The 22,953-nt window shown below is 33.1% G+C and overlaps 4 protein-coding genes across 4 annotated transcripts; 2 read left to right on the forward strand and 2 right to left on the reverse strand.

Annotated features, from left to right (window-relative positions):
* Window positions 1–297: 297 nt before the first annotated feature.
* LOTGIDRAFT_164850 (hypothetical protein) lies at window positions 298–9,272 on the reverse strand (the record flags this gene model as incomplete). The annotated part of the gene is made up of 21 exons (XM_009061348.1): window positions 298–414; window positions 606–702; window positions 992–1,089; window positions 1,684–1,812; window positions 2,105–2,215; window positions 2,539–2,745; window positions 3,093–3,165; window positions 3,488–3,588; window positions 4,197–4,277; window positions 4,643–4,756; window positions 5,052–5,111; window positions 5,286–5,357; window positions 5,650–5,769; window positions 5,966–6,021; window positions 6,188–6,281; window positions 6,565–6,720; window positions 7,192–7,355; window positions 7,545–7,717; window positions 8,092–8,287; window positions 8,682–8,787; window positions 9,270–9,272. The coding sequence occupies 21 exons, from the start codon at window positions 9,270–9,272 to the stop codon at window positions 298–300; spliced, it is 2,328 nt and encodes a 775-aa protein (XP_009059596.1).
* A 410-nt stretch (window positions 9,273–9,682) lies between these two features.
* Window positions 9,683–11,844, forward strand: LOTGIDRAFT_218660 (hypothetical protein). Its single transcript, XM_009061349.1, has one exon. It carries the CDS (start codon window positions 9,763–9,765, stop codon window positions 11,404–11,406), a length of 1,644 nt encoding a protein of 547 aa, XP_009059597.1. The 5' UTR covers window positions 9,683–9,762; the 3' UTR covers window positions 11,407–11,844.
* A 1,722-nt stretch (window positions 11,845–13,566) lies between these two features.
* LOTGIDRAFT_124746 (hypothetical protein) lies at window positions 13,567–14,058 on the reverse strand (the record flags this gene model as incomplete). The annotated part of the gene is made up of 2 exons (XM_009061350.1): window positions 13,567–13,797; window positions 13,819–14,058. Coding segments are annotated over 2 exons (471 nt in total), but the record flags the coding sequence as incomplete, so codon positions are not given.
* A 1,387-nt stretch (window positions 14,059–15,445) lies between these two features.
* Window positions 15,446–21,197, forward strand: LOTGIDRAFT_192771 (hypothetical protein; the record flags this gene model as incomplete). The annotated part of the gene is made up of 8 exons (XM_009061351.1): window positions 15,446–15,692; window positions 16,066–16,246; window positions 16,660–16,788; window positions 17,093–17,236; window positions 17,821–17,929; window positions 18,145–18,343; window positions 19,246–19,456; window positions 20,419–21,197. Coding segments are annotated over exons 1-8 (1,770 nt in total), but the record flags the coding sequence as incomplete, so codon positions are not given.
* Window positions 21,198–22,953: the final 1,756 nt, after the last annotated feature.

A 22,953-nucleotide genomic window follows, 5' to 3' on the forward strand; every position in this document is an offset into this window, starting at 1 on the left:
ATCTTCCTTAAGTGGCATTTAGTAATTGGACAATAAATAACTGAACACAATTATATGGATAACAATTACTTAATTTATTAAAGTAATTGTTATCTATATAATTGTGTCCAGTTATATGTTATATATCTTGTTTTCTGCTCCCCTCCCGATAGGGACTAATGAACATATAGGTAAGGTCATACAGAAATATGGCAGCATTGAAGCTTATTCTTTTGAATCCAATTACAGATATATCCTCTTTGTACTGAGAAGATATAATAAAGATGCATGAAAAAAAAAGTATTTAAAAAAAATTTATTAGCTATCTGTTGATATAAGCTTTTTAAAGTCAATATCATCAGGTACATCATTTACTACTGTATTTATATAATCTTTGAATCCCTTGGCTTTATAATCATCTATTCTTCTTTTCACCTGAAATATATAAACCAAATATCACATGGATAACTTGGATTCCTAAAGTATGCTACAACTATAATAGAATAAGTATTTGTTTCACAATAAACCTGTTTTTTGCTGAAATTCAACTTCAGTCTGATAGTAAAGATAAATTAATGCATTTATTGCATATGGATCATATTGTATTATAAGCTATGCAAATTTACCTTTTTCTGTTTGTATCCTTTATTTGTTGGTTTTAATTTATCCATAATATTAGAAGCTTGGAGATGTTTATATTCATTATACAATTCTTCGGGATTTCTAGAGAAAAAAAAGTTGACACATAAGATAAAATATGTTGCTTTAACAGTAATTGATGGTAAAATTTGAGGTCTTCAGAATCCACAGAAGTAAATGATGACCTAACACACAAGCAACAATATTGAATTTTTCAGAACATACAATAAAACATTAACTTAAGAACCTATTCATCTGTCAAACTATTGGATGTAGGAGTGGAAAATGAACGTAACAAATCTTAAGTGTCAAAGTCAAACAATTTTCATACACATAAGTGGGCTAAATTACTGAGGAACCATAGGACACTTACTTTCTGAGTAAATATGTAGGTAGTTGACCTGTACCAGTAGTAGGAGCTTGATATGATAAATGTCTAGCATATACTTTAACATCAGGATCATAGTGACGCTACAATATATATAATATACAGAATTCAGACAGATATAGATACAACCAAGCTTTTGTCAACAATGAATGATCACTGCAATGACATTGGTATAGTCGTGCAAAGAAAGGTATACACATCCAACATCTGTTTCAAAACGTAAACATGACCAGTCTACTTTATTTTGAGGTAGTTCATGTAGTAATCAACCCAACTTAAGCATAGCCTGTATAGCTTCTATTACTATTTTTTGCACCTGAAAATGAATTGAACTGTGTTCTGAATCATCGGACTCACTTGAGCAGAGATATGTGTACTTCAACTATAAGAAAATACATGGGGCACTCAATTGATGAGTTCTGCACATTCTGGATTCATGGAATCAACTAGGCATTCAATAAAACAAATTTGGACAGAGTTCAGAATGCATTCCATGTGTCCCAAAAAATAGTAGGTGCAGACAGAATTCAATATTGCAGTGAAAGGAATAGAAGGACAAATTTTGAATGTGACATTGATTCTGGCCAGTATTGGAACAGACGTAACCCGCCAATCAAGCACCACCATGGAGTCACCAATGAAACAGGGTAAAATATATATTATAATCATATACTTACACGTAATAATTGTACTTCCCACATCATAGTTGTATGTGCATTACAATATTCTGGTTCATCTAATTCTGGTAAGAATATACCACTACCTTGTGATTCATTATCATATAGATGATCTGAACATGAATAAGCCTACAATCAGATAGTGAACACATAAATATTAAACTGTCTGAATATAACAAAATAATCATTTTGCTCAATTTTGCTTGAAATAACTAAATTTCACAGTCTTTATCACTTTTTCAAATTTAAATCCAATGTCTGGTTTGTCTACAACTGAATAAAGATGTTGACAGTGCAAAAGAAAGATAAAAAGTATATGGAAAACTGAAACTGAGCTCTGGCAACTAGTAAGCCATCATGGACTATGTAAAAGTTTAAGTTTGTTGGAAAGAATGTGAGGTGATTAATTTTAAAAACTTACATGAAGAAATTGTTTGACAGCTGCCAGTAAACTTAAAGCACCATTAGGTAACTGTTGTAAACTTATACTACATAATCTTTTCATAAATGCCAAGACTTTTTGTTGAGATAACTGGAAATAAAACAGACGAAATAAATAAGATGAGAGACAGAAAAATGTCATGAAAACTCAACTGGAAGTCAAGTTAAGAGCAAAGTTTAGAAACTTAGGAAATTTTGCCCATTATAGTTGTTCCTTTATAAATCATTTTGAATTGGCTTTTTTCTGAAGTATGGTTAAACGTATTATCTTTATTGCTTGAAGTAATTGAACCTATATCAAATTTGCATTTGATTAATGTCAACAAGTAACCATTTTAAGACAAGCAGTGACTTTCCATGGCCAAAATTGAGAAGGTTAATATTTAAAATTATGAAATAACAAGTATTACCTACCTTACGTTTCTGCTTCATGATAATAATATACAGACATGGTAATATAATAGACATATCATTACTAGATGATCCACTATGAACTTGTAATAAACTGCTATATAAATGTCTATAAAATGTCATAGGATCTATGTTTAAAGCTGAACCTTGACCAGATAATATAGTAAAAGCTGATTGAACACAGTGTAATATCTCTCTATAACCTAAATCCTGTAATAAAATATAACCAAATAACAACTTATAAATTACCGTATAAAGATAAACTAATAATATTGTGATGGATTGCAGAATATATTTACTTGAGTTTAAAGTAAGACAACCTCATATTCTACGATAGATCTAATCTAATAAAAACAAGATTAGCCTAAAAGTTTTGACCACATCCAGTTCTTAATGATGTTCTTAATCAAAGCACAGTATGGTTTTTGATAACAATGAAAAACATATAAGATTTTTACATATTTAGCCAAAAATCACAAGTGGTCTTATAGAAATAAACTTTCAAGCCAAATAGATTTTATCACAGAAACTTGAGATAAAATAATGAATATACTTACTCCAGAATCTATTAACTTGTTTAAAACAATAAACAAATCATTGAAAAACTGGATATTGATCAGATGGGCAAATCTGAAAGTAAATCAATCAATAACTTGTTCATACAAGAAGCAGAATATTGTGACAATAAAAATATTTTATAACTGACTGATACAAGACATCAAACATCCTAAACAACTACCATAAAGTCATGGAAAATATGGATGCAGTTCAGTTGGCTATCAATGGATTACAAAACAGTATAAGTCATGTACAGCTAATAGAATATGGATCAATATGGCTATAGCTGTTTATTAATGATAATTTTTTATTTTAAAATATTTGGTGAAAAATAACAAGAAAGATGCCTAATTTAAGCATAAAATATAGATATAGATAACATCAACAATCTTACTTGGCTAATCCTTCTAACACAGCAGGTAATAGAGGTGAATTGGTAGCTGATTTTAATATTCGGAAATAGGTGTGAAATACTGTTTCTATTATTTCTGTATGCTGTAAAATATATGATTATTCTAGTAAATATAACTTCTATCAACATACACTCACACAAAAAAGACAACAGACAGTTTTACTTAATCACAATTTGCTCAGTCACTCTCTCTTGAAATAGTCTTTTCATATAAAAACATAAGTTTGCGGCAAGTCTCGCAAGCGAATACGCCCACCAGAGCTAAATGTGAACTGTAAAACAAACTCTATTTCGTAGCCTGTAGAGTGAGCATGAGCAAAAAATGTGAAAAAACAAGATATAAGAGTTTTATGCGATATCTCTCAAGAAAATCATCAGATCCTCACCAAATTCAATAGTGCACATCTTAATAATGATATTCACACACATACAAAAGATCAAATGAATGTATGGAGAATCGTAGCATGTGGAGTGAGCACAAGGCAAAAAAGTAAAGAAAAACGGAGTTTATTCTATAGTACACATCTTCATAATGATATTGACACATATACAAAAGATCAAAAGAATCTATAGAGAATTGTAGCCTGTAGAGTGAGCACGAGGTAAATGTGAATGGACGGACCGACAGGGGCAACCACAATATACGCCCATACTTGTGGGCGTATAAAAATCACAAATTGTCAACACTTACTAATTTTAATTTCTTATTTTTATCTTCTGTAGCTTTAGTTTCCAATAATTCATTTTCTAATACTCTCATTTTCTTCTTTCTCTACAAAAAAAACATCAAATAATTCAGATATCAAAATGTACTTAAGGGCAGATAACAGAAATCTTAACCTTTGAACCTTGAGTGTAAATGAAACATAACAACATATACCCTGAACTCCAAGTAATAAAAGTAAATGTGTATGATGTTAACATTATTTGACCTCATAAGTAATGGCTGCTCGGGTATATATTGTGTAATTCTGTGGCGGGTAAACCTGCAACTAGGGTTGAAAGCTTTAAGTAACTTTCTTAACCAATGCTACCATCAGCTCATCCCTGAACTAAGGTATCTTCTCTATAAAATTGGATGTAATCAGGCAAAAAATTAACTATGGAGCTGTGAATACACTATAAATAATAAAATACCTTTTTCTCTTTTCTAGACATTTCTTCAGCTTTCTTTTTTTCCTGTTTTGGAGCAGTTTCAGCTATTAACTTTTCTACATCAATAATACGTAAACTTAAATAAGTTTCTAAAACCTACAGAAATAACATGAAAAATGTTATTTAAAATTTACTCATAACTTTTAATCTTAAAATTTACTCTTACATTATTTTACAAACTTAAAAATTTGACCTGTTTTTAGTCATTTGTACTAGCTATTGCTAAAATAGCTTAAATCTTTCAAAGACAATATCATTGATAAACATAGTTCATTATGATGGTCAATTCAAATAGACTGTCCATCAGACCTTATTTCCTACAAACGTTTTTATAGCACAAGAGGAACTTTTATAAGGATATATATATATAAGATATATGATTTTGACATACCTTAGGTTGTATATTTGTAAAATCTTTTGATTTGATGAATTTACCAATTGCCCTTACAACCTATAATATCAAAATTAAAAGTTACATTAAAATATATAACTACATGTTGGGTTTATTTTTGTCTGTGTTCTTCTTCAGTTATTCTAGATGAGAATTTAATTGGTCATATCATATTCAAACTCAACATGACATTCTTAAGGATATCATCTGATTTAAACAATTACCATTACTCACCTCTAATGTGGATTCACCAAGTTTATCATTTTTAAAAACAGATACTATACATTCACATACATACGTTGATAACTGAAATAGAACAAGACATTAAATACCATAAATTGATATCTTTTAAAAAATTGAGATTTCCAATTCTAATAACTTTTTCTTCAAAAATGACGTCATGATTTCTGATTGTTTTATAACTACTGACTGATTTTCATTCAGACCTATAAAAAATATTGCTTTTAGAAGCTTTTGATATGACTTTATATACAGTAAAGTATTTCTATAACCTCACCCTCTGCAGACATTTGACAGAAAATTTGAATATTGCAAATAGAAGCTATAAATAACCATCTGCTAGTTTATGAAATCCTACCTCAGGTTTTTTATGGTTCAAGAAAGGTATAACAACTTGTATTAAATCTTTACGGTAATTAAAATGTGGATGTCTAGCTAACAGTCCAGCTAAACATTTAACAGATATTTCAAATAAACTCTGAAATATATACAATCCAAAACTTAGTTATACAGAATATACTGAAAACTAATTCAGTCAAATGATTTTCTCACCAATTGCTCTCTTGATTCCTTTTAGTTTTAAGATAGGGTTGATGAAAATCAAACTAGTATTGAAAACTAGATTGTACAATAACATTTGTCTGTTTAGGAGACCAGAAGGGAGTAACTATTACCTGTTTACAGATATCTGGTAATGCTTTTAAATGTTTATATTTACAATTCTTAAAACCTGAAATGGAAATAAAAACTGTAGTAGTAATCTAAAATAAATCTGAAGCTGAATTTGGCTTTAAAGAAAATCTTGCTTGAAATAATAAATCCATCAAAAAACCAACAGCACAGTCCCTTTCACTCAAGTAAATATAGGACAAAAAATAACGTCAGAGAAAACTTACGTCTAACTGCTATCTGTAAATGTTCTATGTAATGTTTATAATGAGCTAAAAATTGATTTTCATAATCCATTAATTTCTTGGTTTCTTTCTTCAACTAAAATTCAAAATCAATCAAATTTGAATTGAAGAAGATTATTTTGATTAAAGAAAACACAATGATTGCCTCATAACTTCTCTCCCAATATTTTAACAATATAAGTTGAGAGCCAGATATTCTAGCTATAAGTCTTATATTAAATATTTAAGAATACGGCCAAGCAACACATTCAAAATACCAATCATCACTCTTTGACTAGGTTTTGACTTTTGTCTATTTAAGAAGATCTACATAGCTAATAATGTAGATTTGAAATATTCAAGTTTAACTACATACTTACCATATGTTCTTTTTCATTATCAGCTAGTACACGTATTCTGTAACTTGGTATTAAATCTTTAAATATCTCTAATAATGATACTACTATTAATTTATGTACAGTACTAGATATATCACTACTTGATAACATTAAACGTAACTCTTTTAATTTCTTCAACTGAAATACACAATTCAATAAATCTTATAACCTTAACTGATATTATCAATTGATGTGAGAGGGTAGTGAGATCATTGTTTCAGACAAAACAAATGTTATATTTAGCAAAATCAGTAGGCCTACTGTTAAAAAGTCTAATCTGTCCAAATATGGCTGGTCTCATTGTCAGCTCTCAAGATATATTTTTGCCATCAAAACTTTTGACATTTCAGTCAAAGTCAAGATTAATCAAAATTGCACAAACCCTAAAAGCATTAGCAGAATAACCGAAATAAAAAATCAATTATCTTTTTTCTTTGGTAATTTTATTGGCCGGATTCCTTAGGGCCAGATATCAAATATCTACTAGCAGCCCTCGAGTATTGAATTCTGTCCCAGACTGTAAAATCACATGCTCAGTCAAATTGAGGTAATAACTGTAGTTCCTTTAATTGTGGGCTATATACAGTTTAAACTGAACATATTACTTACATTGTCCTCTGGATTAGCTAATATTGACCGACAATACGTTGCTATTTTTTCTTTCATTTCTGACAAAGTTCTCTTTCTCTTCACGTAAATTTCTACATTAGACATTGGAGGTAAATTTTCTTCTTGAATTTCTGGTTCAACTTCATCCTTTATTTCTTCAACAACTACAACAATAAACATAATCTTGATACACAAACCTTGTTGACATTGAGCACTAACCTGATGAGATTTTGCCAGAAAAACTTGCTTTCGGTCTGCGAGGGGGGCATCTGCCCCCTCTGGCTCTGCCACTGTGCACAAAATGAGTATCATTAGCAAACTCAGCCGAAACAATAGATCTGCAATATACTAACCTTTTACTGTCTTTGGTACAACTTGTTCTATAACCCTTCCTTTATCTTTAATTGGTAGAAGATGACGCATATCATTACCAGCAAATAGTTTTCTTGGTACTTGTTCATAATCTACACTTTCATCTTCATTATTTCTTTTCCTCTTACGTTTCTTAGTTTCTGTTGTGTTTAGACTGCAAATTAAATTCAAATTTTAAAGAACATTCTATCAATAAATAAAACCTTTAATAATCCAAAACACTTATAGATTAAACGTATTTATTTTTCACTTTCAGCTATCTGAATCACTTATCAGAAAATAAAAGCTAACATACAGTTCTGATGCGAGTCAGAGAACCAGTTATCAGATTTTAACTTTGAAGAGCAATATTGAAGAAAAGTACATCACTATAATCCAATTCTATTTAGTAATGGAGGCAACCAAAATTGCATAAAATTACAATGAAGCTCTCTAAAGCATGTGATGAAGAAGGAATGTACTCAGAGAAACTGTTTTTTTGCAATCAGTAAAGAACTAAAATGAAAGAAGATAGTAATATCAAAGTACCTGATTTGTGATAAGAAGGAAAAATCTCTTCCAGGTGTAGTGAAATATTTATAATCAGAATCTTCTACCATATTATCATCATGTCTCTCTTCTCCATCACTTTCTAATGTTTCATTGCGTTTAAATCTAGCTGGTTCTGTTCTAGTTATATTTCTCATAGACATGTCATTTTCTTTTCTCTTCTTCTTTACTTTACCTGCAATCAAAATATAAGTTTTCTATCAAATATCAATTACTTGGGATCATTTTGTTCTCAAATGAAAACTGCAGTTAAATGTAAGCTTACAATTTTTCCTCTTAACTTTGGACTAATGAGGACTGTGAGAACTGATTGGGCAATGTCATGTAATAACAACATCGAAGAGAAAAACAGCAGAAGACTCTTTGCTGATTTACAACTGTTAGTGCATATTTACAATACCACTCCTAAAAGTAGGAATTTGGAATGATAATGCAATTTTTGACTGACTGCACCTAAACTCCCAAATTAGAGAGTATGTATCTCAAGCCATTTTGATTGAATCAAATCTAAACACTGTATCACCCTCTGTATATAGAGCCACCTCAAATTTCAAATGCTTCAGACTTACCCTTCTTCAGTTTTCCCCTCTTTGATAATTTAGAATTTGTTTTGTTGTGGACTTTAGCTGATGTTTCTTTTTTAGATTTTGAACTTCCTTTACCTTTCATTTTACCCTAGTGAAAGAATTGTTTATATAATTACAGTGATAGATCTATAGCAAATAAAAGAAACATAATTTTTAGCTGCCCATAAATTGTTCAATATTTTCCCGCATTTAGTTATCTAACTATTTGAATTTACAGATTAGCTAAAAGTTGAGTTATGGAGCTTATTTCATCTACAATTTAAGGCATGCAGTCATCTAACTATTTGCTCTACAAGCTGTTGAGCTCAATTTCAGCTATCCATATCCTTTTTCAGACACAAAATCTGACAGCTGGTTTACCTACAATTTGTTTCGTAGTATTGCCCTGTCCTTGTAAGTGACAGTTCTTTCTAAATTGACATAGTGCATTATAGAATTAAACAGGAGATTTTTGCTCTGGAAAATACTAAGGATAGCTCAAATTGAGTTGTATCGGCTGGTAAAAATATAACAAGATGAGATTTTGTTTGGCTCCCGTTAATTCGCGCAATATAAATACATGTAACCTACCATTTTCGTAGATAACAAGATGAATTATTAATGCCCAATTATGTGTTTAAGACAAATCAATTAAATAAATTAATATCATTGCAAAATAAACTTTCTGTTGTGGAATAAATAAGATTTTGTTTTGTTTTCTCAGACACACGTGTGAAATTCAACCATTTTGAAAACCCTGCCATCTGGCAATTATTCTCCACAACAGGAAAAGATAACTCCTAATTTATAGGAGAAGTTAGTAAATAAAGTTTTTCATAGATAATATTGTTGGTTTCCTACAGTTAGTTCAGAAAATCATATCTCTTGAAAAGAAAAAGTGTTTCAAAATACTAAAATCAGAATATGTTACAAACACCCAAAGAGAATTGTAATCTTTATAACAAATTTGACCAATATTCAGAAATCAAACCAATAACTTCTCAGAAAATGGCGGCTTCAGAATAAAGAATTTGTAAAGAAATAAAAATATATTGATTCCAGGATTAACCAATATTTGTCAGAAATGCCAGTCAGTGAAATGGAGAATCCAATTCAACCTCCTAGTGCTGATGCGACCGACCAATCTCAAAACAGTCAGGACAGTGAAATGTCGGCGAATGACAATGCATCGAATGCTTCAACTGAAACACCACCTTGTTATTGTGAAAAACCAAGGGTTATTGGTTCACCAGAGATCCAGTGCAGTATATGTCTAAGATGGTTCCACGTTGATTGTGTGAATGCCAATTTCAATGGCGCTTGTCTCCCTTTCATTACAAATTACCAGTTCTGTTGTAAACTATGCAGTCCAACAGCTATTGATAAATTTCAACGGAAACAAGCCAGTTTCAGTCAGATATCTTTGACAGCGCTAGCAAATTTAACACACGAGAGTACTACTAAGGGTGAATCTGTAACAATGTTCTCTAAAGACAAAGACATTATACCATTTATAGACAAAAATTGGGAGAGTATAACAATACTGTCCAGACGAACAAAATCAACTTGGCATAATACTGTTTTAAAAACATTAACAAAGGAAACAGAATTATTCCAATCGGACAAAACAGGAGAGAACTTTGGTCTTGTTAATCAAGATCTATCCAAGATTGCCCCAAATTATGAAAGTGATAAAGGCAAGGGCACTGGAGTTAGTTTGACGGAAACCAAAACAAGAAATGCCAAACGAAAGGCCCCATTTGATAACATTCAAATTACTGGTGCTAAACAGAAGAAAAGTGACATTGGTGTGTCTAACAAACTGATGTCTCATGGTTACCCATTAGAGCATCCATTTAATAAAGATGGTTATAGATATATTTTGGCTGAATCAGATCCTCATGCTGCCAACAGACAGGCCTATGATGACAACCAAGAGTGGGCTGGTAAACCTATACCAGGATACTTATACAGAACATGTTTAGCCAATCAAGTTCTATTGGCGTTGCATGACCGCGCTCCACAACTGAAAGTGTCTGATGATAGATTGAATGTTACTGGTGAAAAGGGTTACTGTATGATTAGGGCCAGTCATGGTGTAAGATATGGAGGCTGGTATTTTGAAGCTACTATAGAGGAAATGCCACAGGACTCAGCTGTCAGAATTGGATGGTCTCAATCTCTAGGAAATCTACAAGCACCATGTGGCTATGATAAATTCAGCTACTCCTGGCGTTCAAGAAAAGGTACCGTATTTCACCAAAGTCGTGGCAAACATTACAGCAATGGATATGAAGAAGGAGATGTAGTTGGATTTTATATTGAACTTCCTAAACCTGAGGATCCTGGCAAACTGTTGAATACAACTTATAAAGATAGACCATTAGTTAAATTTAAAAGTCATTTATACTATGAGGACAAAGATAATGTTTCAGAATCTGAGAAAAGTTTAAAACCACATTATGGAAGTAAATTGATAATGTTTAAGAATGGTAAGAATCAGGGAGTTGCTCATCAAGACTTGTATGAAGGCAATTACTTTCCAGCTGTGTCCCTTTACAAAAGCATTGTTGTTAATATGAATTTTGGTCCAGATTTCAAATGTCCTCCTGAAGGCTTAGAAGATTATCGACCAATGTCAGATGCAGCTTTTCAAAGCATTGTGGATAGTTCTGTTGCTGATATATTGTTCCACGTAGAAAATGAAGGCAAATTGCCTGAATTTTAGTGGCTATATTGTGCTTGTTTTTAAAGAGGTTTTCTTAAAAAAATATGTGTATTGGAGATACTAAAAGCATCAATTTGCACCATTCTAATTTTCAAACAGAAATTGGTTCCTGCAATTCCACTAAAACTAAGATTTTTGACGTCATTAATAACAAAGGCCCTCCATAACAATGTAATAAAGCATATTTTGCAATTAGGGACCTTATCAAACACTTAGTTTTAGTGGAATTGTAGAAATCACAGACGTCTGACTGAAATTTGGAAGGGTGCAAATTGATGCTCTCAGTGTCCCCCATACACGTAACAATTTTATAATACCTCTTTAGAATCACTTTAACGCTGCAAATATTGTTCTATTGTCATAAGACTTAGTTTGTTAATGTATAATGTTATTCATGTCATTATATTTTTCTACAACATATAAAAACTTTCATAGTGATATATGGTCTTTTATAGTGTATTAAAATGGGCTTCAGCCTTAGCAGTATTATAAACCACAGAGAAAGATATGCTCTTTATGATCAGTGTGGTCGTGGAAAAGTTTGTGGGTGTCCTGTTGCTGCCCCTAAATTATACTTAGGGCTAATCCACACTACAGGCAGAGCTGAACAGACTGGTCGGGGGATCACAATTAAGCAGAGCATTGTCCAGGCAACGATAGAACGATACACAACAGGACTCTTGCTCCCTAACCTGAGCAGCCAGGGTTTAATCCCGCCATAGGTCGAGATAATAACTTCTGATGTTACGACCCCTTGTCAGTGTAACTGGTCGGTGTTCCACAGGCTTTGCATGTTAAACAATCGTTCACAGGTGGAAATCGAAAAAGAGATACCCGTCTTCATTAGTCCTTTGGTTGCAGAAAAAAAGATGTAAAATGTCCTTTTCAGGTGTAAATTTTCCTAACAGTCTTCAAAAAGACGTTTTCAAATGAAATTTAGGAACATATAACTTTAACTGACCTGTGTTATTTCATTAAGATTTCAAATGTTAAACAAAAGCTTACATAAGATTATTTTATCTTATTAATTACTATTTTCTCTTTTGAGGTAAATGACTATTTGTAAATATTCTGTTTCGCTCAACTTAAACATGTACTGGGAATATTTATAATAGGCAAACAAATTGAACACAAGTGAAGAGGTAATATAATCTATTAATGGTATTACAAGTACTTGCTTCATCATATTGACCTTCATCTTCACATATCAAGCTATTATGAACTTATACCTTGTCTGCAATAGCCACCTTTATTGTTTCATGGAAATTTGTAAATGCAGCGATTTGATTGGATTATACGCTTATACCTTGAATATAATGGGCTATTTTATATATCATAGATTGCAGCGATTTGATTGGATTATACGCTAATACCTTGAATTTAATGGGCTCTTTTATATATCATTGAATGCAGCGAGTTGATTGGATTGTATGTTAGCAAATACAGCCCATAAGAGCCCTCGACAGAAAGCGTACAAACCACAAGCCAATAATATTTACAGAATTTCTGTCTAAGATTCTCATGGGCTGTATTCACTAGCGTAAAATCCAACAAGTCGTTTCATTCCGTGATACAAGAAACGTGCTTATTGCAAATCAAGGTATTTGGCGAAGTTTGAAATTGCTTGATATTGTGAAGATGATTGGCCATGGACTGAGAGATTTCAAGGTTCTCAAAAGACTAGCCATATCCAGTTTTAATCTAATAATCTTAATTATTGCGTATATGTCTGATCTTACGTCTTATAACTTTCAGACATTGTCCCATGTAGCTACACGAAACTTGTGTTGACGACCTACAACAGTTTCTAATACTCAGGTCGACTTCATTTGTCACGATCTTGATTGATGATTTGGTATTTTGCATTATGAGCTTGTGATGATCGTGTCATACCAAAGATGATACTCAGATATCCAAATGGTCTCGAGATGACATGAAAATAGCAAATGACATTCCAATATGATCTGGTGACATTCTAAGATGAACTGTTACATTTCAAAATGAACTGGGTACATTTCAAGATGATCTGGTAACTTTCCAAGATGATCTGGTGACATTTCCAAGATGAACTGGTGACATTCCAAGATGAACTGGTGACATTCCAAGATGAACTGGTGACATTCCAAGGTGATCTGCAGATGAAATTATAAGATAAACTGATTACATTTTAAGACGATCTGTGTGACATTCCAAGATGAACTGGTGACATTCCAAGATGACCTGGTTACATTTCAAGGTGATCTGGTGACATTCCAAAATGAACTGGTTACATTTCAAGATTAACTGCAGGTGAAATTCCAAGATTATCTGGTGACATTTCAAGATGAACGGGTGACATTTCAAGATGAACTGGTTACATTTCAAGATGATTTGGTGGCATTCCAAGATGATCTAATGACATTCCAAGATGACCTGGTTACACTTCAAGGTGATCTGGTGACATTCCAAGATGAACTGGTTACATTTCAAGATTAACTGCAGGTGAAATTCTAAGATGAACTGGTTACATTTCAAGATGAACTGGTGACATTCCAAGATGAACTGGTTACATTTCAAGATGAACTGGTGACATTCCAAGATGATCTGGTTACATTTCAAACTGATCTGGTGACATTCCACGGTGAACTGGTTACATTTCAAGATGAACTGCAGGTGAAATTCTAAGATAATCTAGTGACATTTCAAGATGATCTGGTTACATTTCAAGATGAACTGGTTACATTTCAAGATTAACTGCAGGATTAATTCTAAGATGATCTCGTGTTATCGAAGATGATTTTATGATATTTTTTAGGATTTTAAATGGACATCAGAAATCTGACACGTTCTAATCCGCTGTCAGAGCTGTGACACCCACCTTGGTCACATAGGTCAATTGTCGATCTGCCATCACAATAATATGCACCCAGGGAATGATTGCTAGTGAAGGTCTCCATGGACGCAGTTTATCGTCAAGGATCTCCCTGCAACGCTTGAATTCCACACCCTACTTCTGAATGCTTGAAACGGAAATCATCTGCTTAAGTTGAGATCCTATCAAAATGTATCTGTGACGGCGTGAGCCGTTTTAGTTGCTGATACTTGATGGTGATTTCAATTGATGATAATGGATGAATAAACAGATTCACTAGTACAGCGACAATGATAACTCTACAATTTCAGTTCTTATGTCTATGATTCAGGATTATAACCATTCAGCCAACGTTGTACACTATATCCTACCAAAATACCCTGATCCAGAAATGCTTATGGATTGTATTATTTGACACATTAGTCATCTATGATTGTTCAATATTTGGCCCCATTGAGTCAAGATATTTATTGGTATATATAAAAGGTTATTAAATCCATTTAAGTGAACACAAAGCCACCTTCATCGTTAAAACCACGCCCCTTACCAATAAATGGGTGGGGCCGTAGTTCATTTTTTAAAAAACCAAACCGACATTTTTTATGAGAGAGACTGCCCATATTCATATATTAATCACAAGTTTCACTCATATTTACAAAACAAAACGTAAAGATGTCTAATACAAGAGTGTTGATTGGCTGTTTGACCATCATGTGGCATCATTAATAAATATTTGCTCCTTAATACGGGATGTATCCGACAAAGTGAAACACGGTAGAAATACATTATAATTATGTTATCGTTGTAGATGATGCCTTATACAAATTTATTAAAACAATATATTGTAATGAATGCTTCCAACGATTCTCCTTATATGGTAGGTTACTATTTCTGATTTAGCAAATGAGAATGCCGGGCCAATTCCAAGATTGAAATTAATATTTTAGGACAAATGTCTTCTATAAAGAATAAAGATGCCATGCGTAAAGTTCGATATATATATTTTTGTGAGGTAGAAAAAGGATCAAGTTTTTGTTGTATGAGTGTACGATTCTTTAAGTAAACAAGTTTTGGCAGTTCATTTTAAGTGTTGTTTAAATAAAATAGAAAGCCAAACAGCAAACATTATAGACGATTTTTCCTAAATTCAGTGCACACATTTTTTTCGACAGCACTTTGAATTGAATCTTTTTTTTCTAGTGATTTTGTTTTAATACAATTTAATTTATAGTAGTTAACGTGTTTTCACCGCTGACTAACGGACGAGTCACTCATGGATAATGAAATGAAACACCATAAATCTTCTTAAATTATTCTATAAAAAGGCCAATCCGCCTATTTTTTTTTCACTATAAGTCTATGGGAAATTTTAATTTCTATAAGCTCTTCCTACATTTACCGTTATAGTACTAGCGATATGGATACGGGTAATCAGGTAAGGACAATACAATTATTAAATTGATTAGAAACTGTTAAGCATCAAATTCATAAAAAAAATATAATGCATGCATGGTTTTACAATTCTTTTTATAAGATTTCGGTATATTTTGTGGTAAAAATTTTGTGGTCATATTTCAAAATGAAGTCGATAAACCTAGAAAGAGATAATTTTTAGAAAATGGTATTCGTTCCAAATTATTTTTTCTAATCGGTGTCGTAGAGGCCTTGACTGCTTAGGGCCCTCGGGACGCCATTACAACACCAATGCCTACATTACAAAATGCTTTTTCGTTGATGCTAGTTTAGTAGCAATCTACTCTCTGAAATATAGCCCATTTGTAAGAACATCTACCAAATTATCACTTCAGGATGGGTACATCAACAGCGGTTTTACCTCAAATGAGACAAATGGCCATGTTAAATCAGATTCACAATACACAGAAAAGGAATCCACAGGAGAGGCAGATGACCAGAAAATTGATATCGAACTCGCGCCGATAGATCCATGGGAACTTCCGGAATTAGTTGATAAAAGTGTAAAATGGAGAGGTAATACGCTGGAACCGATTGCACATTTATCATCATGACAGGAAATGTAGAATTCGCCTTTATAATCAACACTTGTGACGTCATAACTCCCCAAATTTCAACTGATCATTTTAGCATTAATGCTGTCTTGAAGAAAGTGTTCATGAGCATTAAAATGAAATATTACGAACCACATATAGCAAGTCTACAAAACTGAAGGAATTCGTGCGGTACATTATGTCAAAAACCTTAATGGATCATGGATTATTCAATATTGGAATGACAAATCAGGTGTCAAAGTTTTCTTAGGAGGGGGGCCCTCTAGCTACGGGCCTTGGTCTGTGCTTCTATAGGAGAGTGTATTCTATGACACCCCGTTCCCGAAATTATAGCTTTGTAATTTTTATACTTATAGACCAAAATTGTGTTTTCAGATTTGGATGGTTTTGGTAAAGTTAAGAGAGTATTGACGTTGTTTATTAAATTCGTCATCCTGCTTTGTTTACTGTATTTGTTTATCTGTTCGTTAGATTTTATGAGCTCTGCATTTACTTTGGTTGGAGGTTGGTATTGTTTAGTTCCTTCTGTAAACGCTACCATCAAAATACAATAAAGATTAAATAGTAGCTCGTCACAAATCGATTGGTATCTTCTTATTGTCTATGGGATGATGCAGGTCGGAGAAGCTGACATGGAAAAAGTGTTATTGTTTGGGACTATCAAGCGAAATCCCACGTGTCCCTTGCACTTTGAAGATCCCGTGGCAGTACCAATCCAAAAAGAAGGTTTCTGATCCTATTGGGACAAAACATACTTGCTTGTACTCTATATAACGTTGCTCGTCTTCTGACCTGTTGCCATTTATAGGTAAAGCTGCTGGTGAAGCTTTAGGTAATAGTGAACTGTTACAGAATCCAATAGCTGGTTTAATGCTGGGTGTATTAGTTACAGTATTGGTTCAGAGTTCTTCTACATCCACTTCAATAGTTGTATCAATGGTTTCTTCTGGCAGTAAGTCTTTCTTTAAGATTCTGGCCAATGGTAGCAAAAAAAGGTCAAACATCTTCTAGTTGCTAGTATATACCATTGGAGTGAAGTGGTGTTCTATTGTTAGTGCCATCCAGTTGATACATATTATCGTGACTTGATCTTGATGAAGCTGAAATCGTGACACCGTGGCGCAGATCGCGTTGGAAACACTGAACAACGCAATATGGTTAGTTCCCATCACATTTTGAGGTTAATATATAAATCATGATATGCGTGTATAATAGCGTTCCAGGCGCTCAAATTTTCAAAATTTTCTGGGATGAGGGAAGGGGGAGTCTTTTCCCGAGTTTCCTATGTTCCTTAAGCAACGGTAGATTGATATATTATACAATCAGATTATGGAATATAGCGTTTCCGTGGATTCGTATAAGGGGAAAAACTAAGGGATTACTACAGCTGGTCTTCGCCACCTTTATCATTGGATCTACGCCCCTGCATGACACAGTTTTAGTCACAACGATGGAAGAAACAGCTACATAAGGATGAATCGGGTTTGGTCCCGATATATATTTAAGTCCTTTTAAGAAAATCTTTGGTCATTTCAGTACTACCAGTAAAATTTGCTATACCTATTATATTTGGTACTAACATCGGAACTACCGTTACCAATGTTATTGTTTCACTTGGTCAAGTTGGTCACAGAGAACAGTTCAGGTAAAGAGACACTTTATACAATCATGTGGCTATCTGACGATATCATGGTGTCTTGTGATCTTCTTTAGATATATTAAAACTGCATAGAGCTGTGAATTGGACCTTCATGAAACAGTGGGATCTTTACATGTTCTTGGAATGAATTTTTTTTTTGAGCATTCTGGATTGCTTCTCCCAAATCTATTCGCATCTTAATTACCACTTTTTAATTTCAGACGGGCGTTTGCTGGAGCAACACTTCACGACTTCTTCAATTGGTTTTCAGTAATAGTGTTTTTACCACTGGAAATAGCTAGTGGTTATTTATTTCATCTAACAGAATTGATTGTATCTGGTATAAGTAATGATCCTGATGCGGAGAATCCCGAATTCCTTAAAGCTATAACTTCACCATTTACTTCCACTATCATAGAGGTAAATAGAATCGAATAGAATAGAATAGAATAGAATAGAATAGAATAGAATAGAATAGAATAGAATAGAATAGAATAGAATAGAATAGAATAGAATAGAATAGAATAGAATCTTGAAATAAAGTAAGCTTCATGTAATAAAAGTGCCTATTTTGACAAAAGAACAATAATTTGAAAGAATCATGGTTACATATTCACATTTGGGCCAGCAAGTTCGAATAACATCTGAAGGGATTGAAAACAGCGAGACCAATTAGTATATAAGGTTGTATAACACTCAATAGGTCATGTTTTTTGACTCAAGAATGAGAGCACAGATCAGATTGTTAACCTTTCATCTAAACATACGTCAAAGAAGTGTCACAAACCCTTGAAGAACACTTCAGATTGTCTTTATATTGACCATCATATAAATCTATATTTGACTGATTTCAATGATTGATACTATAATCAAATATAGTCATCTAACGGGTAGGGTCCAATCTTGTCAGGGTACAATACGAGGTTCTGAATTTATGGTCCACCGTGAGGTTAATTAACTCTGGTGTTGGTCAGATCAAACGGATCTAGTCAATATGGGTACAAGTCTTAATGACATTATTAAATTCCTTAAGAGGGATTGTTTTAGACCCTTTGATATGATAGTTGAAAGCTTGAAACCACATCTCTGAGGTAGAAAATGTATGGTCAACCTTAGGGTCCATTGACATAAAATTCCCACAGAGCGATTGTTTTTGGCCCTGATAGATGAAGCTTGATTCAAAAGGGTTCAAGAGGGAATGGGGAAAACCTTTTTGTAATCCTATTAAACCCGCTATGTTCTTACGGCAAATCCCTTTCAATGGTCTTTACCATTAGGGCATACACTATACATTATAACACTATGTATTTCTATCCCAACAGTTAGATAAAGATATCATTAATGCTATTGCTAAAGGAGAAGAATTATCTGATGATGATACTATATTAAAGAGATGCTGTCTCAAAGATACCGACTATGGATATGCTTTTCTCAACAAAACAGTAACGGGTGAGCACTTAATTATTTCCCTTGTCGGAATGACTACTGTTACTCTGGAATATATCTTCACAGTTGCAAACTATCACAATCTACGTCCAATACCTTGATACAACGAACGTTTTTGAATGCAGCGATTTGATTTGTTTATACATTAACGAACACAGGCAATCGGGGCTTCGACACGCATAGCCATATTCCGTAGGTCCACATTCTTTCTGGCAGGGTTCTGATTATCTGTATTTGCTAGAGTACAATCAATCAAATCGTTGCATTTACAAATTTCCGTGATACAAGAGTGCCTAATGATGTCAAGGTATTAGACGTAGTTTGCAATATACCAAACACACGAATGAATATACATTTCGTCTGTATTGCTCCAAACTGTTTTAAACCAAATGATTTTCTATTTCAGATTGTACAAAGTCAAATATTGTTGAATGTGATGCTGATACAGGGTTTGCCCTAGTGAATACAACTGTTCACAACTCGACATGTTATAAGCTATGTGAGTAAGCTTTTTAGTACTTTTTTCTAGCAGTGTAAATCTGATCCAAAACACACCTCGTCATTTTATATTCTTTAGCATCTTGTGTTGACTCTACTTTTGCAAAGTTGTCTTTTTCATCAACATAAAGGGATTGTAAAGAGGTTTTCTATTTTTTTTTTATGTGTATCTGGGACACTGACAGCATCGCTTTGCACCATTCCAATTTTCAATCAGACGTCTGTGGTTCCCGAAACTCCACTAAAACTATGTGTTTGATGACGTCACGAATCGCAAAATATGTTGTATCACATAAGACCCTTCGCAATTAGTGACGTCATCAAAAAACTTAGTTTTAGTAGAATTGTAGGAAACACAGACGTCTGATTTAAAATTGCAATGGCGCAAATTGATACTGTGGGTGTCCTCGATGCATATGAAAAAAAAATTAGAAAACCTTTTTACAATCCCTTTAAGTTTGGTAATGGCGATCTGTTGTACATTTTCTCTAATGGGCTTAATCGTCCTAAATTGATAATTTTTGATTATTTAGATTTTTTTTCCATTTCAGGTGATCATCTATTTGTGCATACATCTTTAAACGATACAGAAATCGGTATCATAATGTTAGTTGTTGCCTTACTGACACTGTGTATATGTCTTCTACTTATCGTCAAGCTCTTACATTCTTTAATGACGGGGCAAATCGCCAAAGTCATTAAGAAAGTTATGAACTCTAAATTCCCTGGTAGACTGAGCTTTTTAACTGGGTACGTTGCTATGATGGTTGGCGCAGGATTAACTATTCTTGTACAGAGCAGTTCAATCTTTACATCAACAATGACGCCATTGGTGGGAGTGGGCGTTGTAAGCATCGAGAATCTTTTCCCGCTTACAGTGGGGTCAAATCTGGGAACAACTGCAACAAGTGTCTTAGCTGCGTTAGCTGCTCCTGCTGCGGGCTTCAGAGACGCCTTGCAGATTTCATTTTGTCACATGTTTTTCAATATATCTGGTATTTTAGTATGGTATGCGATTCCACCATGTAGGCGAATTCCAATCAAAACCGCCAAATGGATGGGGGAAACCACAGAACAGTATCGCTGGTTCGCTTTTGTGTATTTAATTCTAGCTTTTCTACTATTCCCTGTATTTGTATTTGGGTTATCTTTGGGTGGCTGGCAAGTTCTCGTAGGAGTTGGAACTCCTCTTCTGTTACTTATAATATTTGTAATCATTGTAAATATTTTACAAGCTAAAAAACCAAGTATTTTGCCCTCGAAACTTCAGAACTGGCAATTTCTTCCCGAACCTTTAAGATCATTAGAACCATATGACCGTATAGTAGTTAGATTGAGGACAAAGTTTCATAAAAAGAGCGAGAAAGAGAAAGAAGAAGAGAAAATAAAAGAAGAAGACAAAATAAGAGAAGAAGAAAAAATGAAAGAAGAAAGATTGAATAACGATGTAATTGTACATACAAGTAGATTGTAAAATATAAACTCAGGATAACGCCAATGGACATTAGCATATTGGCCTCTAAAGTCTTCCATATAAATAGTTCACCGTTTTTTTAATAATAATACACGTTGTCAAATAAAATTTTATACGGTAGTACATTACCATCTTCACAATGTCAAGCTATAACAAACTCTGTCTAATACCTTGACATAATTATGCACTTTTCTTGTAATACAGATGTTTGTAAATTCAGTAATTAGATTGGATTGTAAGCTTATAGCCAATCGGGTGTATGGCTGTATACATTTGAGTACGATCCAATCATAACAAAAGATGTCAAGGTATAAGTCTTGAAATTGTGAAGATGATATCATCATGGAAACAAACTGATTATATCTCTGACCCTCTTTAATTTCTATTCCCAGTTCTGTTTGGGAAAGACAGTTTTATGATATTTTGTTAAAGATAGTGTAGATAACTGTAAATAAATCTATAATATATTCAATAATTTTTTCTTGCAAATGTGTCAGCATAACGTGTCAATCTGGTTTAAAGTTTTGAACAATGATCGATCACAATATTTCACAAGATGATGAGGGTGAGGGAAAAAAATGACTATTTAACACGATATCCATATCTGGATAGTTAATGTAAAACGCTCCTAAGCGTGTTTCAAAATTACTTTGTTTAATGGATTAATACTTAGTTTTTATGGATGTTGTTTAGTTTTGACACCAGGTAAGTCCATTGATGAAAAAAGACTCATTTTAACAAGAGAAGATCATTCGGAAATTTTCAAAAGATCTAACGAATACCGCCTCTCACACATCTTATCAGCTTAATATAAGGAACTTCGAAATTTTAAAGAGAAGACTCTCTGTCTAGACCTCCCACCTTTGATTGAATAATACATAAGGACTACAATGTCAAAAATGTCAATTTGGGTCGACTATATTATACCCCTTGGCTGTAAGAAATTTTGGTTTTAGGTTGAAAACCAGTGTTGCAAATCCATGTCTTATTCTACGCAATGTTTTACAAATTCTTTCTTTACGCGCAAGTTTATTTTCATGTTTGAGCATGCGCATTTCGCTTAGTGACGTTATTATTTACAATATGGTGGACAAAGTTGTTATTATTTATCACCGGAACGATTAATTTACTGTAAATCATTTCAAGATTACACTCGTAAGTATGTTTTTTCCGAAATTATCAATATTCAAAACGTGATTGACGAAATTGCCAATGCATTTTATATTTAATTAGTAAAGGTAGGCCTACTGTCCCACAGCAATGACAATATTATGAATTCACAGAATCGTATTGAATCGAATGACATATGAATATGGGCCTGGATCTAGTTATAGATCTATTTCTCTGGAACAGAAGAAATTCTAAGATAAATAGCATGCACATGATAATTATTTGATTATTTGTGAATTGAGAGAAAGAAAAACAGCTTACTATAGTCTGGGAATCTAGAGACTAGTACAGTAGAGATCTAGTCTCAGTTGATCGTCATCAAGCTACACAGGTAGACTATGCCTGTTTTAAGGAGTGATATTATATTGTTTATAGGCCCTAATAAATGTTTGTCTGTTTTTCACAATTATGCAAGATTTATATTATATTTGGCATAGCATAG

The sequence above is a fragment of the Lottia gigantea genome (genome assembly GCF_000327385.1).
Source record: "Lottia gigantea unplaced genomic scaffold LOTGIsca_47, whole genome shotgun sequence".
Classification (NCBI taxonomy): Eukaryota; Metazoa; Mollusca; class Gastropoda; family Lottiidae; genus Lottia; species Lottia gigantea.